The sequence below is a fragment of the Pseudochaenichthys georgianus genome, chromosome 3 (genome assembly GCF_902827115.2).
Source record: "Pseudochaenichthys georgianus chromosome 3, fPseGeo1.2, whole genome shotgun sequence".
Lineage (NCBI taxonomy): Eukaryota > Metazoa > Chordata > Actinopteri > Perciformes > Channichthyidae > Pseudochaenichthys > Pseudochaenichthys georgianus.
In genome coordinates this window covers 5,634,392-5,658,069 of record NC_047505.1, presented here as the reverse complement: position 1 = coordinate 5,658,069, position 23,678 = coordinate 5,634,392, and the positions used below count along the sequence as shown (strand labels likewise).

The 23,678-nt window shown below is 41.4% G+C and overlaps 1 protein-coding gene across 2 annotated transcripts in view; it reads left to right on the top strand.

Moving 5' to 3' along the window:
• arnt2 (aryl-hydrocarbon receptor nuclear translocator 2) overlaps window positions 1-23,678 on the top strand; it is a 106,994-nt gene that overhangs the window by 35,057 nt on the left and 48,259 nt on the right. Inside the window, exons 3-7 of one of the 2 annotated variants that reach the window (XM_034109052.2) lie at window positions 1,979-2,026; window positions 5,731-5,932; window positions 7,196-7,409; window positions 17,388-17,490; window positions 23,276-23,341. In XM_034109052.2, the coding sequence (XP_033964943.1) occupies window positions 1,979-2,026; window positions 5,731-5,932; window positions 7,196-7,409; window positions 17,388-17,490; window positions 23,276-23,341 (633 nt within the window). Of the gene's footprint in view, window positions 1-1,978; window positions 2,027-5,718; window positions 5,933-7,195; window positions 7,410-17,387; window positions 17,491-23,275; window positions 23,342-23,678 lie in introns of both variants that reach the window. The other variant, XM_034109043.2, reaches the window with a different exon arrangement.

Below are 23,678 nucleotides of genomic sequence, written 5' to 3'. Positions count from 1 at the left end.
GCGCCGTCGGAGCGAATTCGCGTGACTTTACATGTCACTTTACATGATGTAATCGCGCCGCCCCCAAACGTCGCATCGGTGTGAACGTAGAAGAATAAATATATAAATATATAAATATAAAAAGAATATATGTTTAGCAGAAAAGGCTGAAAGAGTCATTTAGTATTGTGACAAGAAATATATGTTCAGCAGCGGTTTACATTACTGCTGCCGTCTGAAACGCCCCATCATTAAACATAGGGACATAACTAAAGCACCCTGCATCACACACAGCTAAAGTACAACACACTAATCTTTATTTTCAGATCACTGAACTTGATATATATATGTTCTGGTGAACTTCTTATCTTCACTGCCTCCATGATAGCTAACCTGAGCTGACGATACTTAACCTGTAAAGCATCTTCTGTTGGAGAGATGTCTTTGTGGGTACTGGTCACACATAAATGATTGTTTTAATGATCACCATCTTCTCCTAATTGATCCTAGTAACTGGGTTCTTCGTGAAGGGGCCATACAGTGCAGACACAGGGCCGGGCCCCATCGCTTCAATATGATATGTATATAGGAATTATTTAGACAAACACATTAATACAACATCTTTTAAAGAACAATTACATTATTAATTCAAAAAATATTTGTGATTCATGTTTTGGTCCTTTAAACTCCATTTTGTTCTCTTGTAGATGACAGGGAATACCATCAAATACTTAGTATTTGAGATAAGATGAGATGTACTTTACTGATCCTAAATTAGGAAAAATGATTTGTCATGACGAGGCATTGCACATCATTTGAAAAAATAAAAAGGGTAGAAAATAAACAAACATAAAATATAAACATTTTAAAATAGAAAATAAAACGGAACTAAAAAGAAAATATAGTTGACCGTGACCATGAAAACCTGCATAATGATAGACTTAAATAATGAATCACTTTTTAGTTGCTTTAGTTACTTTTTTGACTATTCAATGACTTGACATTTTAGTTTTAGCTCTAATCTAAGAGGATTTTTTTCCTACCCCCTACCAACAATGATGTGTCCTTTCTGAATATTGGGTAAACATTAGCTCTTCATCCTCTCCTTATTAAATAATAATGCTTTTTCTGTCATTGTAAAAATGAAAGGAAAATAAGCAATGTGACTACCTTGTACATCTAATCTCCAGGGGCCAGCTCGATGCATTTAACCTGTACACAGCATTAGGCCTGCATACACATGAATTAATAATACAGGTTCTTGGCAATACGCCAAATAAACTTGGCTCAGCGAGGCTACAGGGACTGTTATTGTCTGTCAATGATGCTTTCTTTATTAAGGTGTGTGTGTGTGTGTGTGTGTGTGTGTGTGTGTGTGTGTGTGTGTGTGTGTGTGTGTGTGTGTGTGTGTGTGTGTGTGTGTGTGTGTGTGTGTGTGTGTGTGTGTGTGTGTGTGTGTGTGTGTGTGTGTGTGTGTGTGTGTGTGTGTGTGTGTGTGTGTGTGTGTGGTAGAGGCAGGTTGTAGTTCAGTAAGAGGATCCAAAGTCAACAACAACAGACACATTGATCCTCTCCTCAGCCCCTGATGCTGCCACGATGCATGAAGCCCCCAGCTTGATGGAGCATACCAAACAGCATACTGTGTGTGTACCAGAGGTCGCGTTAACCGAATATTTTCCGTCAATGACGGATTTTTTCTAACAATGACGAAAAAATCTGAAAGGAGTCCTTCATTTTGACAGATTAGAACACAACTCGGAACAGCGCCAAAATGTCCACCAGCGGCCCACATTATATTACATCCTTAGTGGCCAGGTCGACTGAGGGCGATCTACTGTACTGTAGTCTGTAACTATTATTTAGTCATTCACACCCCTGTCCAGTTGGTGGCGAGTGTGTGCATATTAAGTAGCTATTGTCTAGTCTTGTTTTTGACCTCGTTGATTACCTCGTTGTTCTATCAGAAGTAGTGATTGTGTTTCCTGTGATTGTTTCCCAGAATGGACTTTGACGATGAAGACGGAGAGGGACCGAGCAAATTCTCAAGGTAAGAACAGTGAGAGCAGGTAGCAACGGTCCTGTGAGAAATATTCTAGAACAGTGTGTCTCAAGCTTTTTTCATACCAAGGGCCACTTAACCGATACAAAAATACTCGCGGACCATAACTCCACAAATCTCAAAAAAAAAAGGGGCTGTAACGGATCTGATACAGACTGATCCAGATTTGAATTATTTTCCACGTCACAAAAGGGGTGCTCCACCTATCAGGGGAATGAGAGGCCGGCCATTGGCGCTCTTTAAGCAGCGAAGAAGACTTCCCGCGCATGGTTGCCATGGTTGCCCTTCTGTTTATTCTCCGCTGTGGCTCTTTTTCTCCCTCCCCGAGGCAAGCGTTTGCGCCTCCTGCTTTAAAACAAATGAATAATGACTCTATATAATCATATGTAAGGGATAATGTGCAGCGACGTGGTCATTATGGGGAAAAGAACACCGACAGGCCGACCAGGAGCCCGACGCCAAGCCTTCCCCCCGGGTCGTCCGCCCGAGTCCCCCTTCTCGACTTCTGCTTTGCCCCCGGGCCGTCCGCCCGAGTCCCCCTTCTCGGCTTCTGCTTTGCCCCCGGGCCGTCCGCCCGAGATCCCTTCCGGGTTCTCCGCTGTGCTCCTGGGCTGTCAGCCCAAAATCCCGTCCTCCTGACCCCACCCACCCACCCTAGTGGCCTTTGTTCTGCTAAGTTGAGCGTTGCCAGTGGAGGGGGAGGAGCTGCCCTCTGCTGCAGAAATACTACAATACTGCTTCTCTTAACCAACAGCTCTAGTTCACTGTGATGGAAAATTCTCAGATCCTTTACTTAAAGGTGACCTATCATGCAAAATGCACTTTTGTACGTCTTTTATACGTGAATATGTGTCCCTGGTGTTCCAGGGAACTCATCAAGTGTCAGAAAACACAACCCTCTCTATTTTGCTCCACACCCAAATCTCTTAAAAAGGGGCTGCAACGGTTCTGATACAGACTGATCCAGATTTGAACACTTCTGTGACGTCACAGAAGTGGCGCTACGGCTATTGGGCCAACTCCACCAATCAGGAGGAGACAGCCACGGACATTGCCGTTCGAAAGCGCTGGAGACGCTGTAGTACATATGCCAGGCCTGTAGATGGTGCTGTTCTCACAGAATCAGCCCATGCAAAGACAGTGTTAAATTGAGAGAAATGAGGAATGGCTAAAATGCATGATCTGTTTGGTATTTTGAAAAATAAAAAGTATAAATATGCCTTATATAGGTAAGGTCCTACACTATATTATTCAAATATAGCATGATAGGTCCACTTTAAGTAAAAGTAGAAATACTGTGGTCTTAAAATACGTCCTGAGATTAAATGTGACTTAAGTAAAAGTACACAAGTTTTCTGAGCAAAATGTACTCAAGTATCAAAAGTAAAAGTGCTCTGTATTCAAATGGGTCTTTTTTAAAAGTTTTATATTATTATAGAATATAATATCATCCTGTTTGTATCACTAATAATCACTGTGGAATGCATTTTGGATGCTTTGTGTTCTACAAAGTAAATGTATGCATTAACATGATGAATGTATACTATATATATATATAGTTGTATACATTCATGTTATTAATGCAAATAGCATGTTGATAGCTAATAAATAAATACACAATTGTATTATCATTGCACCTGTTACACCGGCCATGTTTTTACCATCAAGCATTAACCATTGAGTCTGACATTATGTTGTGACCATCAGTGCATTTGAGGAGCACTGATAGCAAAGCTGCTTCATGATGTATTTACACTGTGTGTACGATGAGTTACATGTGCGGTCCTCTCTTCTCTGCAGGTATGATCAGATCAGATTCCTGGTGTGGAGAAGGAAAGATATCAGGTAGGCCTAGCCAGCTGGGGGCCACAGAGGACGTCCCCTGAGTCAGGGCCCCACAGACTGCCGGAACACTATACCCCCCTCTGATCCAAAGAACGTGACCGACTAATCAGTTATCCTCCATTTAAAAGACCTTAGTAGACCACACTTGAGTAGTTTATTTAGCAGGTGTGCCGATGTCAGTGAGGCTGGACAACAGAAATACTGATAACTGACTTCTAACAACAAATCACATCACACTAAAGTTTTTCTAACCAATCATTTGGCAGCCCACTCTCCAGAGTAGGCGTTCTGTGTCGACACAGAAAAAGACAGACCCAAGTCCTCAACAGCTTCAATAATAAGAGCTCTGTCAGATAAACATGGACACAAAGATGTCTGCTGTGTTGATAGCTCAATCCCTAAAGCTCCCCTAGACACTAAGTGGATGACCTCACATTAGACAGGCCATTTCTCTATGTAAAGGTTTGGCTGAAAAGTTCTATCAGAAATAAGGTATTTCAACTTTTGACCCATATTGATCTTCCTATGTGGCAGACATTTCACAGATTTTCTTTAAAAATGTATATAATCATTTTATGTTTGCATCTAATTGAGTTATTTACTTTGGTATACTACTAGATAATTACAACAGTGATATTGTCTTGTTATAATATTTGTATATACTGTAGGGCTGCTCGATTATGGCAAAAATCATAATCTCGATTATTTGGGTCAATAATTGTAATTGCGATTATTAAATGCGATTATTCATTGACTTTGAAAACATCCATTTATTGTACTTTATAACAAATACAAATAATAATTTGAACTTTTTAACTGTTGAGTTATACGTTCAGGGTAATCAACTGAAAAACCAATACAAAATAAAATAAATTATACATTCATGTCTACATTTAAATAAATAATATCAAAATAATAAATACCAATAAACAAGATCAACAAACATGTTGCAGTGCACTGTCACAACCTGAAAACTCCTTAACATATAGCCAACATTTTGGTAAAACATATTCAACATATTCCACTCACTCCACTGGGTCAATAATTGATATCACGATTATTAAAAAACAATTATCCATTGACTTTGAAAACATCAATTTATTGGAGAAAAACATTTGAACAGTATGTTTTTAACAGTTGATTACCCTGAACTTTAAGTATAATTCAACTGGGGGAAAAAGTAATAAAAAAAAAAGTAATAATAATACAAAAATAATCGTTTTAATTTGATTATGTTGTTTTCGTAATCGTTGCAAGCCGTAATCACGATTACAATTCGATTAATTGAGCAGCCCTAATATACTGTATATTTGCTCACATAACAAATATGTATTGTGCTGTCATTATTTTTACCATATTACCCAGATATATGAGCCAGTCGTTGTAAACTGCATCCTGTCTGATGGAGCTGCTTACACAACTCATTTTATTTATTATTTATTGGTATGAATATTTGCTAACATTTTTGAGAAAAAGCGTATTATGAAAAGTGTAAATTTTTACAGTTTTGGGTGATTAAAAAAACAATAACATATAAAATATGTTGCTGGCTCACCCTGTGTTGTTATGAGTCCTCAATCGTTTTCAAAGAGGAAACTCAAACCAGACATCTGAAAATAAAATAATGAGTATCTGGCATGCAGTGGTGACATATTCCAGGCAATGTGCCTTCGTGTGTAAAGTGAGATGTAATGGTTTAATACCATTTAATTAAGATGAAGATGACTCAGATTATCGCTGGCTGTTGATGGACCCATCAGTCATTCGGAAGAGAATGGTGATGAGTTTAGTCTCTCGTCTACCCTCCAAGTGTCTAACTGCTCTTCTCTGTTCAGAGAGAACCACAGTGAGATTGAACGACGCAGGCGTAACAAAATGACGCAGTACATCACGGAGCTGTCAGACATGGTCCCCACCTGTAGCGCGCTGGCCAGGAAACCTGACAAGCTGACCATCCTGCGCATGGCTGTGTCCCATATGAAGTCCATGCGGGGCACTGGCAACACGTCCACTGACGGGGCCTACAAGCCCTCCTTCCTCACCGAACAGGTACGGCGTTACACAACATCCTTTAATATCATTCATTTCTACAAAGTAATTTTGGTAAAGATAAGTGAGTTTTGGAGGGCTATCTGGAAGGCTGGATGCTCTTCCTTCAAATTAAAAGAAAGAACTTGATGGAGAAAATAAATTGCACTCCTTAGATTAATATGGGGAAATTGTCTAGCGTTTTGATACCAATATATTCTGTTTGGATGTCCAACGAATACTCTCCAATTCCCTGATCAGCACGAGTTATTCTGTGCATCAGATTAAGGGCTCACCTTAACAACATCTGCTCTTATCAAAACCCCGTTTGAAACTACTGCATTCATTCTTCAGCTACCTTTTTTCATCATGTGTTTTTGTACATCTGTTCCATTCTCACCGCGCCTGCAGGGAACTCCTTCAGATAAGACACGCCCACTAACATAAAACCCATGGACACACACGACACCCTCACCGTGTGTACTCCACACATAGACAGGCACCTTAAAACACACTCACACACATTCAAATATGAACTTTCTGGTCAATTCACTGTTTGTTACTGAAATGTTCCAAACTACTTGAAATATTTTGATATTAGGGAATCCTGGGAAGTGACTCTCGGCAGATCACAGGCTGAGGATTGGTTTGAGACCCTGACAGTGGAAGGGGAGCCAGAGCATGACAGTCAAATGTTTCCCAGCATGTTCTGTTCAGCTCAGTGTCTGCCTCTTTTCCCATTGAGTCCCACACAATGAAGGTATTGTGCAGGCCTCGTACCCATTTGTAATCATGGACAATTATTGCATTTACTTCATAGTTCATTATAAATGAGCTACCCACTTCAACACTGTCTCTACATCACACGTCACATGTTAGACGCTTTTATCCAAAGCGACTAACATACATTCAGTACTGTGGGCAGTCCCCACAGGAGCACTTTGGGGTGAAGTGTCTCAGGGACACGACGACATGCTGACTGCAGTGGGACTCGAACTACTATCCACTGAGCCACAGCCTGTTAAGAGAGAGCTCTGATGTTAGATGTTAGGTACTGTGATCAATGCAAATGCAAGTAAAGACAATTACACATTTTCTGCATAATATATAGTGGTGTATTTTTTATTTATTATACCATCACAGTTTGTCTTAACATTCATTTTGTACATAAATATTGCCTTGGAATAACAACACATTGCCTGGTATGATGGTGTGTTTGGAATGCACACCCTACTCTCTCTGTGTTCATGTGTGTGTGCACGTGTTATTCTCTGCTCCCTGCAGGAACTGAAGCATCTCATCCTGGAGGCGGCGGACGGCTTCCTCTTTGTTGTTGCCGCGGAGACGGGCCGGGTGATCTACGTGTCGGACTCAGTGGCGCCGGTGCTGAACCACCCCCAGGCGGAGTGGTTCGGCAGCACTCTGTACGAGCAGGTCCACCCCGACGACGTGGACAAGCTGAGGGAGCAGCTCAGCACCTCGGAGAACTCCATGACAGGTACAGGAAGTGACCTCACAACGTCCTGTTTTCAGCAATTTGTAATTACTGGTTGGCAACATTTCTCTTGTTAAGATAAGATATAGATTAGGTAAACCTTTATTTATCCCCTAAGGGAAATTCAGGTTTATTACAGCATCAGAATAAGAGTGATGAGCTCCTCATCTTCACTAGAGCATATGGAGGGATGGGAGGGGTTCTCTAGGATACTGTCCAGCTTCTCCCCCCCCACCTCCTCCAGATTGTCCAGTTGAAATCCAACTACAGAGCTAGCCTTCCTTGCTAACTGTTTTAGCCTGCAACAGAAAAAGAAGAGACCCAGGGGAGCTGCTAAAACAGGCTGCCACTCATAACTGCTCAGACTTGCAGCTACACAGTTTCACAGAGTGCTAATTACTGCTCCAGCAGAGCATACAATCAAACACAAACATTGTTGTGATGACACAATGACTTAGCTATGCATGACTGTTTCTAAGATATACTTCGTCAGGTACGTACATGCCAAACCCGACATGTCTGAAGGTGAATATTTACCATTAACTTGACAAGTACAACCAAACTCAAACATAGTCATGTTATGTAAGATATAAAAAACTGTACTGCTGTAAACTGAAAGTATGCTTTATGTATCACTTGAAATATATATATGAAATATATTACATACTGTGTGTGTGTGTGTGTGTGTGTGTGTGTGTGTGTGTGTGTGTGTGTGTGTGTGTGTGTGTGTGTGTGTGTGTGTGTGTGTGTGTGTGTGTGTGTGTGTGTGTGTGTGTGTGTGTGTGTGTGTGTGTGTGTGTGTGTGTGTGTGTGTGTGTGTGTGTGTGTGTGGTTAGGAACAAATTAGGTGTGAATTCTGAAAAAGTCAGTTATTTATTTGACTTCATCTGTGCCACACTGACATGAGATTGATTTTTTAAATGTAAAAATGTGTGACATGCTCAGGGTGCCCACTAGAGGGCAGCCTTGCATTGTTGAAGCTCTTCTTCTGCTGTGAGTCTCCTCTGTGTGTCTGTCAGTCCATCTGACCCCAGAGGCCCTCTGAACAACAATGAAACCAGCAGAGCATTGTAATCCACACAACACAATAATCTGCATGTAGAGCACACACACACACACACACACACACACACACACACACACACACACACACACACACACACACACACACACACACACACACACACATACCCCCTTTGAAGTGTCAGCGCTTCTCACAGTCCTGTTTCCTTCAGTGGAACTAAAGCAGTTTGTTTTGGAGGCTCACTCCTTGGGCTGTTTGAACGGTGTTGTGCGTGTTGCAGAACTGCATGCTGGTCCAGCTCACTGATGGAGCACTGAATAACAGTACCAGGCCAGAACACCAGCTGTTGTTTTCTGGAGTTCTTTGTGGGAATAACAAATAAAGAGATCATTTAGGGCAGCCTTTCCCAAACTCAGGGTCGCGACCCAAAATGGGTCGCGGACCCGTTTTGATTGGGTCGCCATGTTACACACACACAGCTTGCAAATACAATTTTTTTTTTTATAATTTTTGTATTTTTTTTTTTTATTTTGAAAATGAAATTATGCAAATATAGCATTGTATATTGAATGATTTAATTTTCTAAATACAAATAAACTAAAAATAAAAGATTGTATTTGTATCAACTCTGATGTGTCCCCCGCGAAAGTTTTCGCGCGGTCTGTTTATTGTTTATTGTCTGTTGATTAATCCCGATCGTACATGATGGCAAAAAGACGATACAAAGAGGAGTTTTTAAACGTTGGCTTCACAAAATCTGTTAGAAATGGAGAGGAGCGGCCTCAGTGTGTGTTATGTGGAGAGGTGCTCAGTAACGAAAGCATGTAAATTAATAAATTGGACCGGCATCTCCAAACAAAACATCCTCTGCATCGGGACAAATCGAAGGATTTTTTTCATCTGCAAAGAAGAGTCGTTCAAGAAGCAGTGTTTTGACGGCGGAAAAGTAAGTCACTCATTTTAATCATTTGTTTTGTGTGTTTGTGAGCTTGTCAGGGTCTGTTGTGAAATTGTTTCGTTAATGAAAAGTTGGATTAAATGCAGACTGAGCCCCGGAGCGGACCGCCAGCTGCGCGTCCTCTACTCGCTCCCGCAAGTCCACTACATTCTGCAGCGGCACAGAGCGGTGTTTCAACTTTTACTTGCCTGAAATGTTTTTAAAACGGCCGGGAGAAAAACAGAGAAACAATAACCACAGGAAGATTAGAGGGAAAGTGACAGGCAGTCTGAGAAGGAAAGCGAGAGAAAGCTTTTTTCACTGCAGCCGCACGGACGTGACTGCTGCAGTGTGATGCAGCACACTACATATGGGGGTTATTCCCTATCTTTATTCAAGAGCGTGGTCTTTAAATTTGAGAGCATACTTTATTGATTTGACGTTCAGAATATGTATTTCTTTCCCTCAAACGACCCTGTCCTCACACTCATAGTGCCTGCTTGCGCTTAGATTTGCTCTGCTTCTGCTCAAACTGTACGCTTGCACTCAGATATATTGCTGCTTCAGATTTCCTGTGTTCCAGCTTAAAACCTTCTCCTCGCACTCAGGCTGTTTCTGTGCGCTCGTGAAATGTCTGCTCTCAGATTTCTTCTGTGCGCGCTTGGATCTTTTGTGCAACAACCCTGTCAAAATCCCCCTGTGGGGATTCCCCACAGTATTGAGTATGTAAGTCGTTTTGGATAAAAGCGTCTAACAAGTAACATGTAATGTAATGCGCTATAAATGCGGTTGCCAGGTCCACATTAGGTATACAGCGTACGCCGGCTGGTGTTAAAAATCACCCAATAACCCAGCAATGTTAATATCTTCTCTGTTATTTTCAGGCATTCAAAGGGAACAGAGGGGCACTGAGGGAATCATATCAAGTCAGCCTCCACATTGCCAAAGCAAAGAAGCCCCATTCCATCGGGGAGCAGCTGATAAAGCCTTGTCTTAAAGATGTGTGTCTCTCTGTCTTGGGTGAGGATGCAGCGAACAAAATTGAGTCTGTCCCACTCTCAAACAACACCGTTGCATCCAGAATCAAGGATATGTCAGCTGACATCCAAAAAACAGTCACAGAGGAAATACTGCAGCACAAATAATTTTCACTGCAGCTAGACGAGTCTGTGGATGTTGCTGGGATTCCCCAGTTAATGGTCTTTGCCAGATACATTAGTGGCAAAGATATCAAGGAGGAGTTCCTATTCTGTGACCAGCTGCACACAACAACAAGGGGAGAGGATATCTTCAGAGTGGTGGACACACATTTGAAAGAACTGAAATTAGAATGGGAAAACTGTATAGGGTGTTGCACCGATGGTGCAAGGAGCATGACTGGGTGCAAGTCTGGTTTTGTGGCTCATGTACGTAAAGTGGTCCCAAATGTGAAGGTAACACACTGCATTATCCACAGGGAGGCTTTGGCTAGCAAAGCATTGCAGCAGGACTTAGGTGAGGTTCTTGATGTGGTTGTTAGAGTGGTAAATCTAATAAAAAAGCGACCACTACAATCAAGGCTCTTCAGAGAGCTCTGCAAGGAAATGGGGGCAGAGCATGAGCACCTACTCTTCCACTGTGAGGTACGGTGGCTCTCCAAGGGAAAAGTTCTACAGAGAGTGTGGGAGCTGAGAGAGCAGGTCATGGCTTACCTGAAAAATGAGAACGCTAACCTTGTCAAGCATTTTGAGGACAAGCGCTGGTTGGCAAGATTTGCCTACCTTGTGGACATTTTTAACAAGCTCAACATGCTGAACACCAGCCTTCAAGGAAAAGAGAACAGCATATTGGATCTTGAAGATGGAATACAAGGATTCCAAGCACGCCTTGGTCTGTGGCATTCTCAGCTGGTTGCAGGAGAACTGGCAATGTTTCCTGTTCTCACTGAGTGAGAGTGACTCTGTGAAGCAAAACATAGTCGAGCACTTGTCTCAACTACAGGAGAACTTCAAGCGGTACTTCCCTGACTCACAGAGAGCTCAAAACCTTCAGTGGGTGAAGTTTCCCTTCCAAGCTGTGCCATCACAAGACCTGGGTCTCAGTCAGGCAGAGTTAGAGGCACTGGTCACACTGCAGGTCAACAGGGGCAGTAAGATGCTGTTTGAAACAACCCCTTTGGCATAGTTTTGGGTTGCTCATTCCCAGCAGGCTGAGTTCTCCTGCTTGGCTAAGATAGCTGTACAAGTATTGATACAGTTTGGCACCACATACTTGTGTGAATCTGGGTTTTCTACTTTAGCATACCTGAAAAACAAATACAGAAACAGGCTAAATCCTGAGCATGACCTCAGATTGGCACGGTCAAAAACCCAGCCCAGAATAGAGCTGCTGGTTGAAAACTTCAACCAGCCACATAGCTCTCATTAGATGTCATTGTTATTATTATATTATATCATGTATCAATATATGATATAATACCCCTTCTAGCATGTCAGATAAGAAAATATTGTAAATAAGTCAGTAAAGTTAATCAGTTGCCAAGTGTTAGAGTTTCTTTGTCTCTCAGAGTGTTTTACAACAGCTCTGTTCATTTAAAAGTGTTTAAAAAATGTGTGTACATAGTTTTTGACCTAGTGACAAACTTAATGTTGCACTTCTGATAATTTAAATGTGGTTTCACCTGTGATGTATACACTTGACTGCACTTCCTATAGTTAGTGTTTTGTCCCTTTTCTGTTTACAACATGTTTGTTCTTTGTTCATTTAAAATACTTTAAAATGGTGTGTACATAGTTTTTGAGCTAGTGACAAAGTTAATATTTGATAATTGTATAATTTAAATTTGATTTGTACCTATATACTTGACTGCACTTCCCATGTTTCGTCTTTCTGCTTTGATCCTTATTTTTTCTGGGCAAGCTCAAAGGGAAGGTTGTTATGGTGAGAAACCTAATTGCTGCGAAGCACTTTTATAATTAAATAAACATTTTCATTTACATTTTAAATTCATGGTGTGTTGCATTCTTTGTTTATAAATATAGATATTATGGAAAATCATGACATTTTTTTAGCTTGGGTCCCTTAGGACCACAACATTTCTGTTTTGGGTCTCATGCTGAAAAAGTTTGGGAACCCCTGATTTAGGGGAAGTGGATACAACTTGTTATTCAGTCAACTGAGGGCTATTGGCAGGTTCTTTGTGGAGGAGTGGAGTGGGTGTCAGAGTGCTGTCACCAAGTTTATTGTTACAGATTTACAGAGTCCAGTTTGTTTATGTTCGATAGCCAAATGCTGGCATAGCATAATCAGCTAACTTGCTTACTCTACTAGTTAAGTTAGCCCAGGGGTGGGGAACCTTTTTCCTCTCAAGGGCCATTTCAATGTTTTCAACATCCTCCGAGGGCCGTACAAATTATTGACGTCTGCTTAAAAATACTAAAATCACAGCCCATTCATTTGGCCTTTCTTGCCAAGAAAAAGCAACCTCTTAATCCAGATGCATGCACGTGCACAGTTGTGGCATGACCACCAAAACAGAAAGATATGGACACAAGATGTGTGCAATTTAGTTTCCTATCCATGTGAACATGATTTAAGTGGGGGGGGGACCTAGCCTCCTCTAGGGGGGTCCGGGGGCATGTTCCCACGGGAAGATTTTTTTTAAAATATTGAAGTTAAAAGCATCAATCTGGTTCACTTTGAGAGCAACATTAGTAGATCTATGGATACATCTCTAAACAACACCCATATGAAACAGAACTGGAAGCAGATTTTCTTTTTCTTTATGGATATTTTACAAACCACTCTCCTTTCAAACTGTATTCTTGTTTATTAATAACAACTTTTTTTTACAGTCATATAGTATTTTATACCCGTTTACTTTATTCTTTTATTTTTTTATAACTATAATGATCATATAAAAATGTGCCTTTACCTCACTGATTGGAGAAAAAGCGTCTTATATCCGTTAGCATAGCTAGCTAACCAGATGCTAATAACAACACAGTTATTGACTGTATGATCAGAATGACAGATGAACAGATCGCCACTGGGCTTTCAACTAAAGACACAGCCACACAGAAACTGCAGCATGTGTACGGCTCCTTATGGTTACTGACATTTGTGAAGTCCCGGCTCGGAGCGGCGTTCTGGTGCTCTCCGGCAGCTCTAAACCCCTGTCGGACGAGACATATACCACGTGATGACACGTTTGGCTCGTGTTGTGTTCAAGGACCCTGGCCTTGGCCAGGAAAAACAGGCACTCGCTTGTTTAATTATTTTGCGGTCTAGATTTCTTAATTTTTTTTCTTTTTTGCGTGTGTTACCTCGAGGGCCGTATCAAATTGTCTCGCGGGCCGTATACGGCCCGGGGGCCGGAGGTTCCCCACCCCTGAGTTAGCCCAACTCTGAACCTCCAAACATTTACTCGTGCACTGGTGGGTCTGCTCTGCTTACGTACGCAAATCACCACGGAAAGTTGGGTGAATAAACAACCTAAACCAGCGTACATAAATGTAATATGTTTGCCCGGTGTCTAAAGTCAGAGAGAAACCAGCCTTCTGTGTTCAGGCCTCCTCAAGAGCTGCTGGAAGAGTTGTCCAGAAGCTATGGATTGAAGTACCTACATTTTCAATAAGCAGCACCAGTATCGGGTCCGATACAATTCTAACAATACCCATCCCTAAGTATAAGTGTTTTTATTTTCTTTGATTTTTGGAAAGAACAATTGCAACAGTGCTGTAGTGCATATTTCACTGTAGTTCTTCCATCCATCCATCCATCTTCTCCCGCTTATCCGTGGTCGGGTCGCGGGGGTAGCAGTTCCAGCAGAGAGCCCCAAACTTTCTTTTCCCTGGCGACATCAACCAGCTCTGACTGGGGGATCCCAAGGCGCTCCCAGGCCAGCGAAGAGATATAATCCCTCCACCTGGTCCTAGGCCTACCCCTTGGTCTCTTCCCAGCTGGACGTGCCTGGAACACCTCCCTAGGGAGGCGCCCAGGTGGCATCCTAACTAGGTGCCCGAAACACCTCAACTGGCTCCTTTCGACGCGAAGGAGGAGCGGCTCAACTCCGAGTCCCTCCCGGATGACCGAACTTCTCACCTTATCCCTAAGGGAGACACCAGCCACCCTGCGGAGAAAACCCATCTCGGCTGCTTGTATTCGCGACCTCGTTCTTTCGGTCATGAACTGTAGTTCTTGTAGACTTTAATTGAATCTCTCTCTGCAGAATTCTTTACATAAAGAACCAAGCCCATTTGAAGACAACAGTGCTTTTGATTGAGCACAACAGTGTGTAGTTGGCAGGGACGTGCACAGACATTTGGAGGGGCTATTGCTCTAAACTGGAAAAAGGGCCTCCCCCCCGATAAAAAACACAAGACCTTTTGAAAATTGTAACTTGTTTTTAATGTAAAAGAAACCAAACGATTATTACATCAACTAAATTGAACAGTAATTCACATCTCATAACAAAATAAGCTAAGGTGACTACTTGCATTGATTTTAAAAATGAAAACCAGGGAAATGTTTTGTTTTGCGGTCCAAAGCTCATTAAAATATCTAATGTTAGTAACTATTAAAGACAAAATGGGGACAATTCTGTTCTAATGTAGTTTGACCATTGTAACTGCTGTGCAGTCCAGACATACTGATAAAATAGGGCCTCTAACTAATTAGCTTAAATAAACTCACTAATTAATGAAACCAGTTCTGTGATGTTGCTCTGACGCAACACACAGTTGATCACATCGACTCATCCTCCTGCCTCCCAGCAGTCACATCACCATCTTTCTGTTTGAAACAGAACGTGTATGCTTGAGAAGCTGACATACGAGTCTGGAGTTTTGAAGACATAACATAATGAAAACACAGCAACAGATTATTACATACATTCATTACACGAGTGAAGGACAGATCTATTGTCATTTGATATTGAAATCATATTGGTCAGATGACCAACACTAAAGTAAACCGGTCCCTTCTGACAGAACTTCTAAAAGTTTTCTTGGTTTTCATTTTATTACAGTTTTTATCAATCACACATTTCTGAAAACGAGCTCCTTTTCTCACAACACTTAACACAATTCTTCTCGAAATGTCTTCCTCAAATTGCTCATCCTTACCCAGAAGATATTATGAAACTGATTTCGTACGCTGAGTTGATCTAACCATGACTGGGAAACAAATGCTGAGTTTATCTTTAAAGAAGTGTCCTGATAATGAGTACAGTGTTCACCACCTGAGAGTTGGTGTTTTTAAAGATTGTGTGAGGATGAACGAATGTACTGCAAACAGCAGCAACAAAAGCAGAAAATATGGCTGGCCTACTTCATCACAATCTTGATTTGGTCTTATGTTATATGAGTAATTTCTCTCTTCCTTTTTGGTTGGAGTCTGTCACCAAGATGTTTGAAGTGTGGCTATATTTGAACCAAAATTACACTTTCTATATCTGATCCTCAAAGATGATTATCACAGATTTTAAATATGTTCATAAAGATGCTGCTCTGACACAACACACAGTTGTTTCTGCAGGTTTCGTTCTTCACAGTTTGAAGAGTAATGTGTACATTAGGGATGTAACGATATACCGAATATCGCGGTAAATAAACGTCCCAATACCGTCGTGAGACTGACAAAATCTACTGCGATTTTTTTTTTTAAATACTTTTTTTTGTTTTAAACCTTTATTTAACCAGATGTTCCCATTGAGATCATCGATCCCTTTTTCAAGAGAGACCTGTCCAACATGGCAGCAAGTAGGTTACAGCATGAACATAAAACAACAGAACACAAAAGGACATCGTATTTACAGGGCTACATTTACACACCTAGAGACATGGACAAGTACCAACAGTATATTTATATCTCGCCCTGTCAATAAGCCTCACCTTCTTGGCAAAAACGGTATTGTTTTTGAAGGGGTGGAGAGACAATGCACAGTTTGACCCACTGCTGTCACCCATGGCCAAAGCATATCTCTCCGTCCCACTGAGGTGGCGTTAGACTTTTTCGCTGTCCGTCATTTTGACAGACAGGATCGTAAAATGTCCGTCATAATCCCTTATTACCCGTCGGGTCTGAACAGAGAGAGAGAGAGCACGCTCGTGAACTGTCAACGGGGGGGGGGGTTTATGCCGTGTGTGCATGCACCTCGCGGGAGCGCACGCAGCGTAAAGCAAAACCTCCCAGACATGTGTTGATCTGTACGGCAAAGTACGGTTTGGAAACTATATCAATTCCTTTTGGAGGGCATGCATAACACGGCATAACACCAGAGCCTCGCTGCGGGGAAACGTTGGCGCTGTTCCGAGTTTGTTCTAATCTGTCAAAATGACAGACTGCTTTCAGATTTTTCCGTCATTGATAAATAAAATATTCGGTTAACGCAACCACTGCTGTCCCAGCAACATCAGCACCAAGCGAGAGAGTGTTTTCCAGAGCAGGGGATATTGTAAATGCCCAAACATCCCAGCTTCTAAATACCTGGAAATGTGGACATTCTCATATTCCTAAAAACCCGTCTGATGATGCTGAGTGAGTGACTAGTGAGTTTGAGTTGAGTTACTTCAAAAACTAAAGTGAAACTTGATTTATTTTATTGCGGGGTCTGATTATTAAATGTCCTTGTTTATTTGTGAGATGCAGAGGCACAAAGAAAATGCCTACTTTGTTTGGTAGTACTATAGGTACAAACACACTGGTTTTCTTGTTCCAGTCTGTTTCTGTCACTTTGTTTTTGACACTTTAAAATACTGCTATCCTACTAAAATGCTGTACAAATCAGATTTATTATGTAATAAAGAAACATTTTCCGAGTAAAAAAATGTTTTATTGAAAAAAAAAATTTGAATAATTTTTTTCCCCCTTTATTATTCAATATCGCGATAAATACCGTACCGTGGACTTGTTATCGCACTATTATCGTACCGTGAGTTTTTGGTATCGTACATGCTTCTTTCCCTGTCTACATGGTAATGTTTCTGTGCCCTGTTGTGATGTGTTCTGTTGTAATGTGTTTTGCTGTCTGTGTTCACAGGACGGATTTTGGACCTGAAGACAGGGACCGTGAAGAAGGAGGGGCAGCAGTCCTCCATGAGGATGTGCATGGGCTCCCGACGCTCCTTCATCTGCCGCATGAGGTGTGTGTGACCGTGTGTGTGTTTCTGACCCGATGAATGTGCAATTTTTAAACGGATTCAGTGAGCAGTCCATTCAGAACTCCACTCATCAGGATCAGAAACAGGTTTATTACCAGGTAGGTTCGCACATACTAGGAATTTGACTTGATGTCATGGTGCATACATAAAATATAAAAAACAAGAAATCTAATATAAAACAAAACGTCTTTTACACCGTAATAAAATATAGTTAAATAGCAATAAAAATAAAGCAGTAATTTTCATGGAAATAGAATGCTATGAATGAATTTTAGAATATAAACTATGACATGTGAAATAAGAATATGTGCAGTAAGGAGTATGAACATTGTGTGCATTAATGTAATGCATATAGTCTATGATGTGGCAGAGGTAAAGTGTCAGCGGGGGGGCCGGGCCTTGTTTAAGAGGCCGGTAGCGGAGGGGAAGAAGCTGTTCAGGTGGCGAGAGGTATTGGTCCTGATGGAGCGCAGCCTCCTGCCAGAGGGGAGAGGGGTGAACAGTTTGTGTCCAGGGTGGGAGGGGTCGGCCACTATCTTCCCTGCCCGCCTCAGGGTCCTGGAGGCCTGCAGGTCGTGGAGGGATGGCAGATTGCAGCCGATCACCTTCTCTGCAGAGCGGATGACGCGCTGCAGCCTGCCCTTATCCTTGGCTGTGGCGTACCAGATGGTAACTTACATGATACGCATTTCTCTTTCACAATTGGTTGTTTTCCTTTCGTACATGAGTGTTTCCTAAGCCAAAGGAGATCTTAAAGGAAAACTGAAGCGCCTATCTTGTCATCTAGTGATGGCTGTGATTCAGTGGGATAGTGCACTCGCCTTCGGATCAGGGAAGAGCAAGTTCTAGTCCCACTGCTGTCAGTCAGCATGTCGTTGTGAGAAGTGGCAAGACACTTCACCCCAAGTTGCTCCTCTGGGGACGGCCCACAGTACTGAATGTATGGAAGTTGCTTTGGATAAATCTAAATCAGAATCAAGTTTAACCCAAGAGCCCAAAAACCCAACCTGCTCCTGAGCAGGTTGGGTTCCAACTCAGTGAAAGCACCGCCTGCTGACCAATCAGAGCTCAGTGTGCGGAGTATAAAGCGATCAAGTCATATTACAGGAGAAAGGAAATACAGAAAAACTGCCGTTGCAGGAAAGACGGCCGGCAAAGATCAACTGACTGTGTGAACGTGAACATGAATAGAATGTCACCGTGTGCAGCTCACACAGTGACAGCCATTAGACCTTTACTAAGATTTGAATGACAGTTGTGTTTCTTTTAGCTGCTGCCTACACAGAACATTGAAGAGTCCTGCTGAGCTGTTTCTAATTATCCCCGCAGACGCTCTCACAAAAGGGTTTCATGTGTGATTGATTGTGGTGTTCAGGCTATTATTCCCACTATTAATAATATTCTGTACAGACCTATCAGGATGAGTCAGAGGCAGGGAAGAAGTACGATTCTAGCAGGGGCAAAAAAGTAGGCTAGAGTAATGAGTTTAAAATCAAGATTATAATACAACATATTTTATGATTTGAATATTACAAATGTTGGAATGGTTCCACGTTTTTTTGGCCCAGTCATTAATACCTGATATCAGCTTATAGAAAGTGAGATCTAGTACTTAAATGTGATCTTTAAAATATCCAACACATCGGTATGTACATTGGTGTCACAAATGATGTCTGGCTGAGTGCTGACACAAGCTCACATATACACCTTTAAAGAGGCCCTAATATGCATTTTGGGGTTCTCCCTCTGCTGTAGTGTCTAGGCCTGTTACGATAATTAATTTTGTTGGACGATACATTTTCCTGGAAATTATTGCAATAAACGATAATATTGTCGGGACTGTTGTACACTGAACAAAAATATAAATGCAACACTTTTGTTTTTCCTCCCATTTTTCATGAGATGAACTCAAAGATCTAAAACATTTTCTACATACACAAAATAACCATTTCTCTCAAATATTGTTCACAAATCTGAAACAATGTGTGATAGTGAGCACTTCTCCTTTGCCGAGATAATCCATCCCACCTCACAGGTGTGGCATATCAAGATGCTGATTAGACGGCATGGTTATTGCACAGGTGTGCCTTAGGCTGGCCACAATAAAAGAAAAACACCCCCTCTCTAAAAATAATGACTGACAGGCTGATAGTAACCTGATAGAAACTTTTTTATTCACTTAATCACTGATTGAGATGATAAAGCTAACTTAATCTCATACATTGATGGGATGTATGGAACAGTAAAACAGAATAAGTGTGCACCCACATGCAGTATTTTTGTTTTTATATGCTGTTGTAAATACTCCTGTTGTCTTCTGTGTTCAGACCAAGCGGCAAACTCTGGGGCAGAGCCAGGAGGCCAATAAGGAAGTGCCACAAACTGCAGTTCATCTATTGGCCGATCGGCGATGACTGCAGAAAGGATCACTTCCCATAGACCCCCATGTTAAAATGCCCAACTTTACAGCAGAAAAAAACATGTTTCTACCCCTGGATGCAATACAAATTATTCGGGGTATAGTTAGATTCCACCTTCATGATTATGAATCTGTGAGTGAATTGTTTTCTAAGCGACCCTTTTATTTATATTAGGTCTTAACGTTTTTGCATAAATTAGTGCGTGGTCACTTTGATGGACAGGTACGTGCCTCACTGTCAGCTAACAGCAACTTGTCCACTCTGCTAGGCTACAACGTTAGCTAGTTGTAGTTACTGTACTTGATATATATATATATATATATATTAGGGATGGGAACGATTAATCGAATATTCGAATATTCGAAATTATTCAGGTTTCAAAAAATTATTCATGTATTCGAATATGAGTTATGAATATTTTTCTGAATTTGTTTTTGGTTTTTTTGGGGAGTGATGCCTAAGTTAATTACATATTATCAAATTGAATAATTCAATGTGTATATATATATATATACGACAGTGCCATAGCTAAATGTGTTAGGTGACGTCGTAAGGTGTGTTTTGCTCCGCTCACCGGTCCCTCACAGCGGGCAGAGCTGCAGCTGCTGATCTCTCTCTCGTGTCCGGTTATACTTCACTCGTGTTTATGTCCGAATCCATCAGATCTAGCTAGTTCTAGCCAATTATATGGCTGCTGCCCCTCCCTACACGCAGATCACGCAGACTCAAACCTCATCTTAGGCCCAAATGTGGCGCAAATGAGCTCCGCAGCCGTTGCGAGGTTCCAGTGCTAACAGTTCATGAGCGTGCTCCCCCGCCCCCTGTCAACACTCGCAACACATTAGTGGCCAGCCTAAACAACAATAAGCGCTGCTTGGCAACCGTGTGTGGCGGCAAAGTACATAGACATTTTGACTGGAGAGATTTAGTTTTGCCGGTATTCAACATATCTTACCAGTCATAGTCCAGTAATTATTTACACTCCAAGAAGAGTCCTACACAGACATGACGTCAAAAAGGAGTAATGCGTGGAAATATTTCGACCAGGTTAGTGAGTGCGGTGTAGAGGTCAAACTATGCCAAATTAAACGTACACATGCTATACCTTGCTATACCCGCAACCTCCGTTCCAGCTGAGAGGGTCTTCTCTCCAGCTGGGCTGATTGTGAATCGCCTCCACACATGAAAGCTGTAGGCCTATAGCTGTCAAACTGTGATCCCCAGTTCAATACATTTGACAAATTCGACTTGGTTTCTATACTTATTTGAACATGTATATTTATTTATTTTCCAAAAATTATTGAAAAAATATTGGGTAAAAAAAAGAAGAAATTACCCAATTTTTTTTATATAGGATATGTACATTTCGGTTAAACGGTTAACGTTTTTTGGGGGGTCGAATATTCGAATATACATTTGCTTTCAAATTCCCATCCCTAATAAATATATATATATATATATATATATATATATACAGTTTAGTTTATGATTCAGCCTTGGGTATGACTTTTATTGTCTCTGGCTATGACACCCATAATGCTAAACGGAAGCAAATGTTAAAAGGGGACCCAATTATCCCAGTGGTGGTCGCCGGAGCTAACGGAGCCGCAGGGCCGGCCTTTGGCACTGGCGATCTAGGCCGGTCGCCTAGGGCGTCAGATCTGCGCTGGGAGAAAAGAAAATGAATATTTAATTTGTATTCTGCCTTATCCCTTGATGTAACACATTTACATTAATAATTGAATAAAGTAAACACCCTTTGCCCCCCGGGCCGGTTTATATCACAATTTATGTAAAGAAATATTTCCAAGGCACACCTTTATAATTATTAGGATAAATAACAACAGCTTTTAAATAATTCCAATGTATATAGGACAGTAACCAAACATGATGTGAACATAACTGAACACTGAACATTAGGTTAGTTGAAAGCAATAATATTAAGTTGAACCTAATATTGTTTATGTAACTGTATTATTATTGCTTTCAACTAACTTAATACTGTTATGTGAAACCTGTCGACATAATACATTTAATTAAAGTCAACCTTTCAGTTTTTTCCGTGTGGTGCTCCTCTGAATGTCCGGAGATCAGGCAGAAATCAGTAAAAAAGTCCTGAAACCTGAGACCGGCTTTAGCAGGCCGGCTTTCTGTTCTAATAACTATTGCCGTCTGTTGGACATCACATCACATGACTACACAATACATACTGCTTCATGGACAACATACACACCTTTTCCATTGTCCTTATGACACGTGGCTTTAGCCTTCTTGGGTCCGGATCCTTCTCAGAGGTCTCGGCCTGCGGAGCCACACTGTGTCATGTTGTGAGGATTGTGTTGGACTGCCATGTTCTTCTGTTCTGTTGCTATTTCAGGCGTTGCATAATTTAAACAACATGCTGCTGGGACGCTTTGAACAAGACTGCAAGCAAACCGAAACACAACCACTTCTGTGACACGTAGTGTAAACATGTCTGAGGAAGACAGGGTTTCGGGGAAGCCATGATTAGATCCAGGCTGGCTTATGTAACGCTCAGCCATGAGACAGAGAAAACAGAAAACAGCTCAGACTGTGAACCGTGGCCCAGAGGAAGTCCAACTGGAAGCACTCACTTCCTGCCTTCTCCCCTTCCTTTCCTTCTTACCCTCCATGTTTGCTCCATTCTCCATTCCAATCATTCCTTTAATTCGTCCCTCCTTTCCTTTCTTATTTCTCTTTCTTTCCCATTTCCCCCTTCCTTCCTTTCTCTAATCTTCCCTGCCTTCTTTCTTTCTCCATGCGTTCCTTTAATTCTTCTTCCTTTCTTTTTGTCTTTCTTTCTTTCCTCCCTCCTCTTAAACAATGGAAGGAAGTAGAATGAAGAAAGGAGTGTTTCTTCTGCTATTTCTTCCTTCATTCCTGTCCTCCTTTTTTCTTCTTTCCTTCTTTTTTCCTTCTTTCCTTCTTTCCCTCCTTCAGCAGACAGCTCTGCTCAAAGACATTGTGAAGTGGAACATGTATGGGAAACCCATCGTCCCCACATAGCATCATTCAGACTGAATCTCTGTGAAATTAGGTGAATTTGACTTTTAAAAATAAAGAGTATCACAAGACAGTTGTCTACAACAGGTCTCCTACCTAATACACAAGCTCTCAGTGGAGCAGTGCAAGATACTCTGTGAGAATGGACTTCAAGTAACAACATGTTTTAATCTTCAGTAAAGAGGGCATCATTTGAGGTGTCAGTACATTGTTCTTATGTATTGTCAAGCAGTTGTATGTGTGCGCCTCATAGTGTGCTTAGCAGCCGTTTGCTGGTGTTGTTTCCACTGGAATGTCACTTCCACATGTGTCTCTGTGTGCAGGTGCGGGAGTGCTCCCCTGGACCACATCTCCCTCAACCGGCTATCTAACATGAGGAAGAGATACAGGTACAGGAACCGCTTCTATTTCCATGGTGGTTATCCACTAGAATATCTTGAGAATGTAATTGTGATATTGTCATAAAATGCAATAAGAATGTTGCAGTTCATTTTTCTTTCGACACTACTAGTTTCATTGACACTTTATTCTGTACTAGAACAGCTATCACACTTTATATAAATGCAAAGCTGTTGGTATTGTAAAAGCTGGTACTTGAAGAGAGAGATGAGTCTTAGAGACAATGTATTGCTTTTGATTCAAAATGCTTTATTTATCTATCTAGAGATTAAGTGTTGTGACAGTTGCACCATTTAGAATAAAATAAATAAATATGATATCATAATG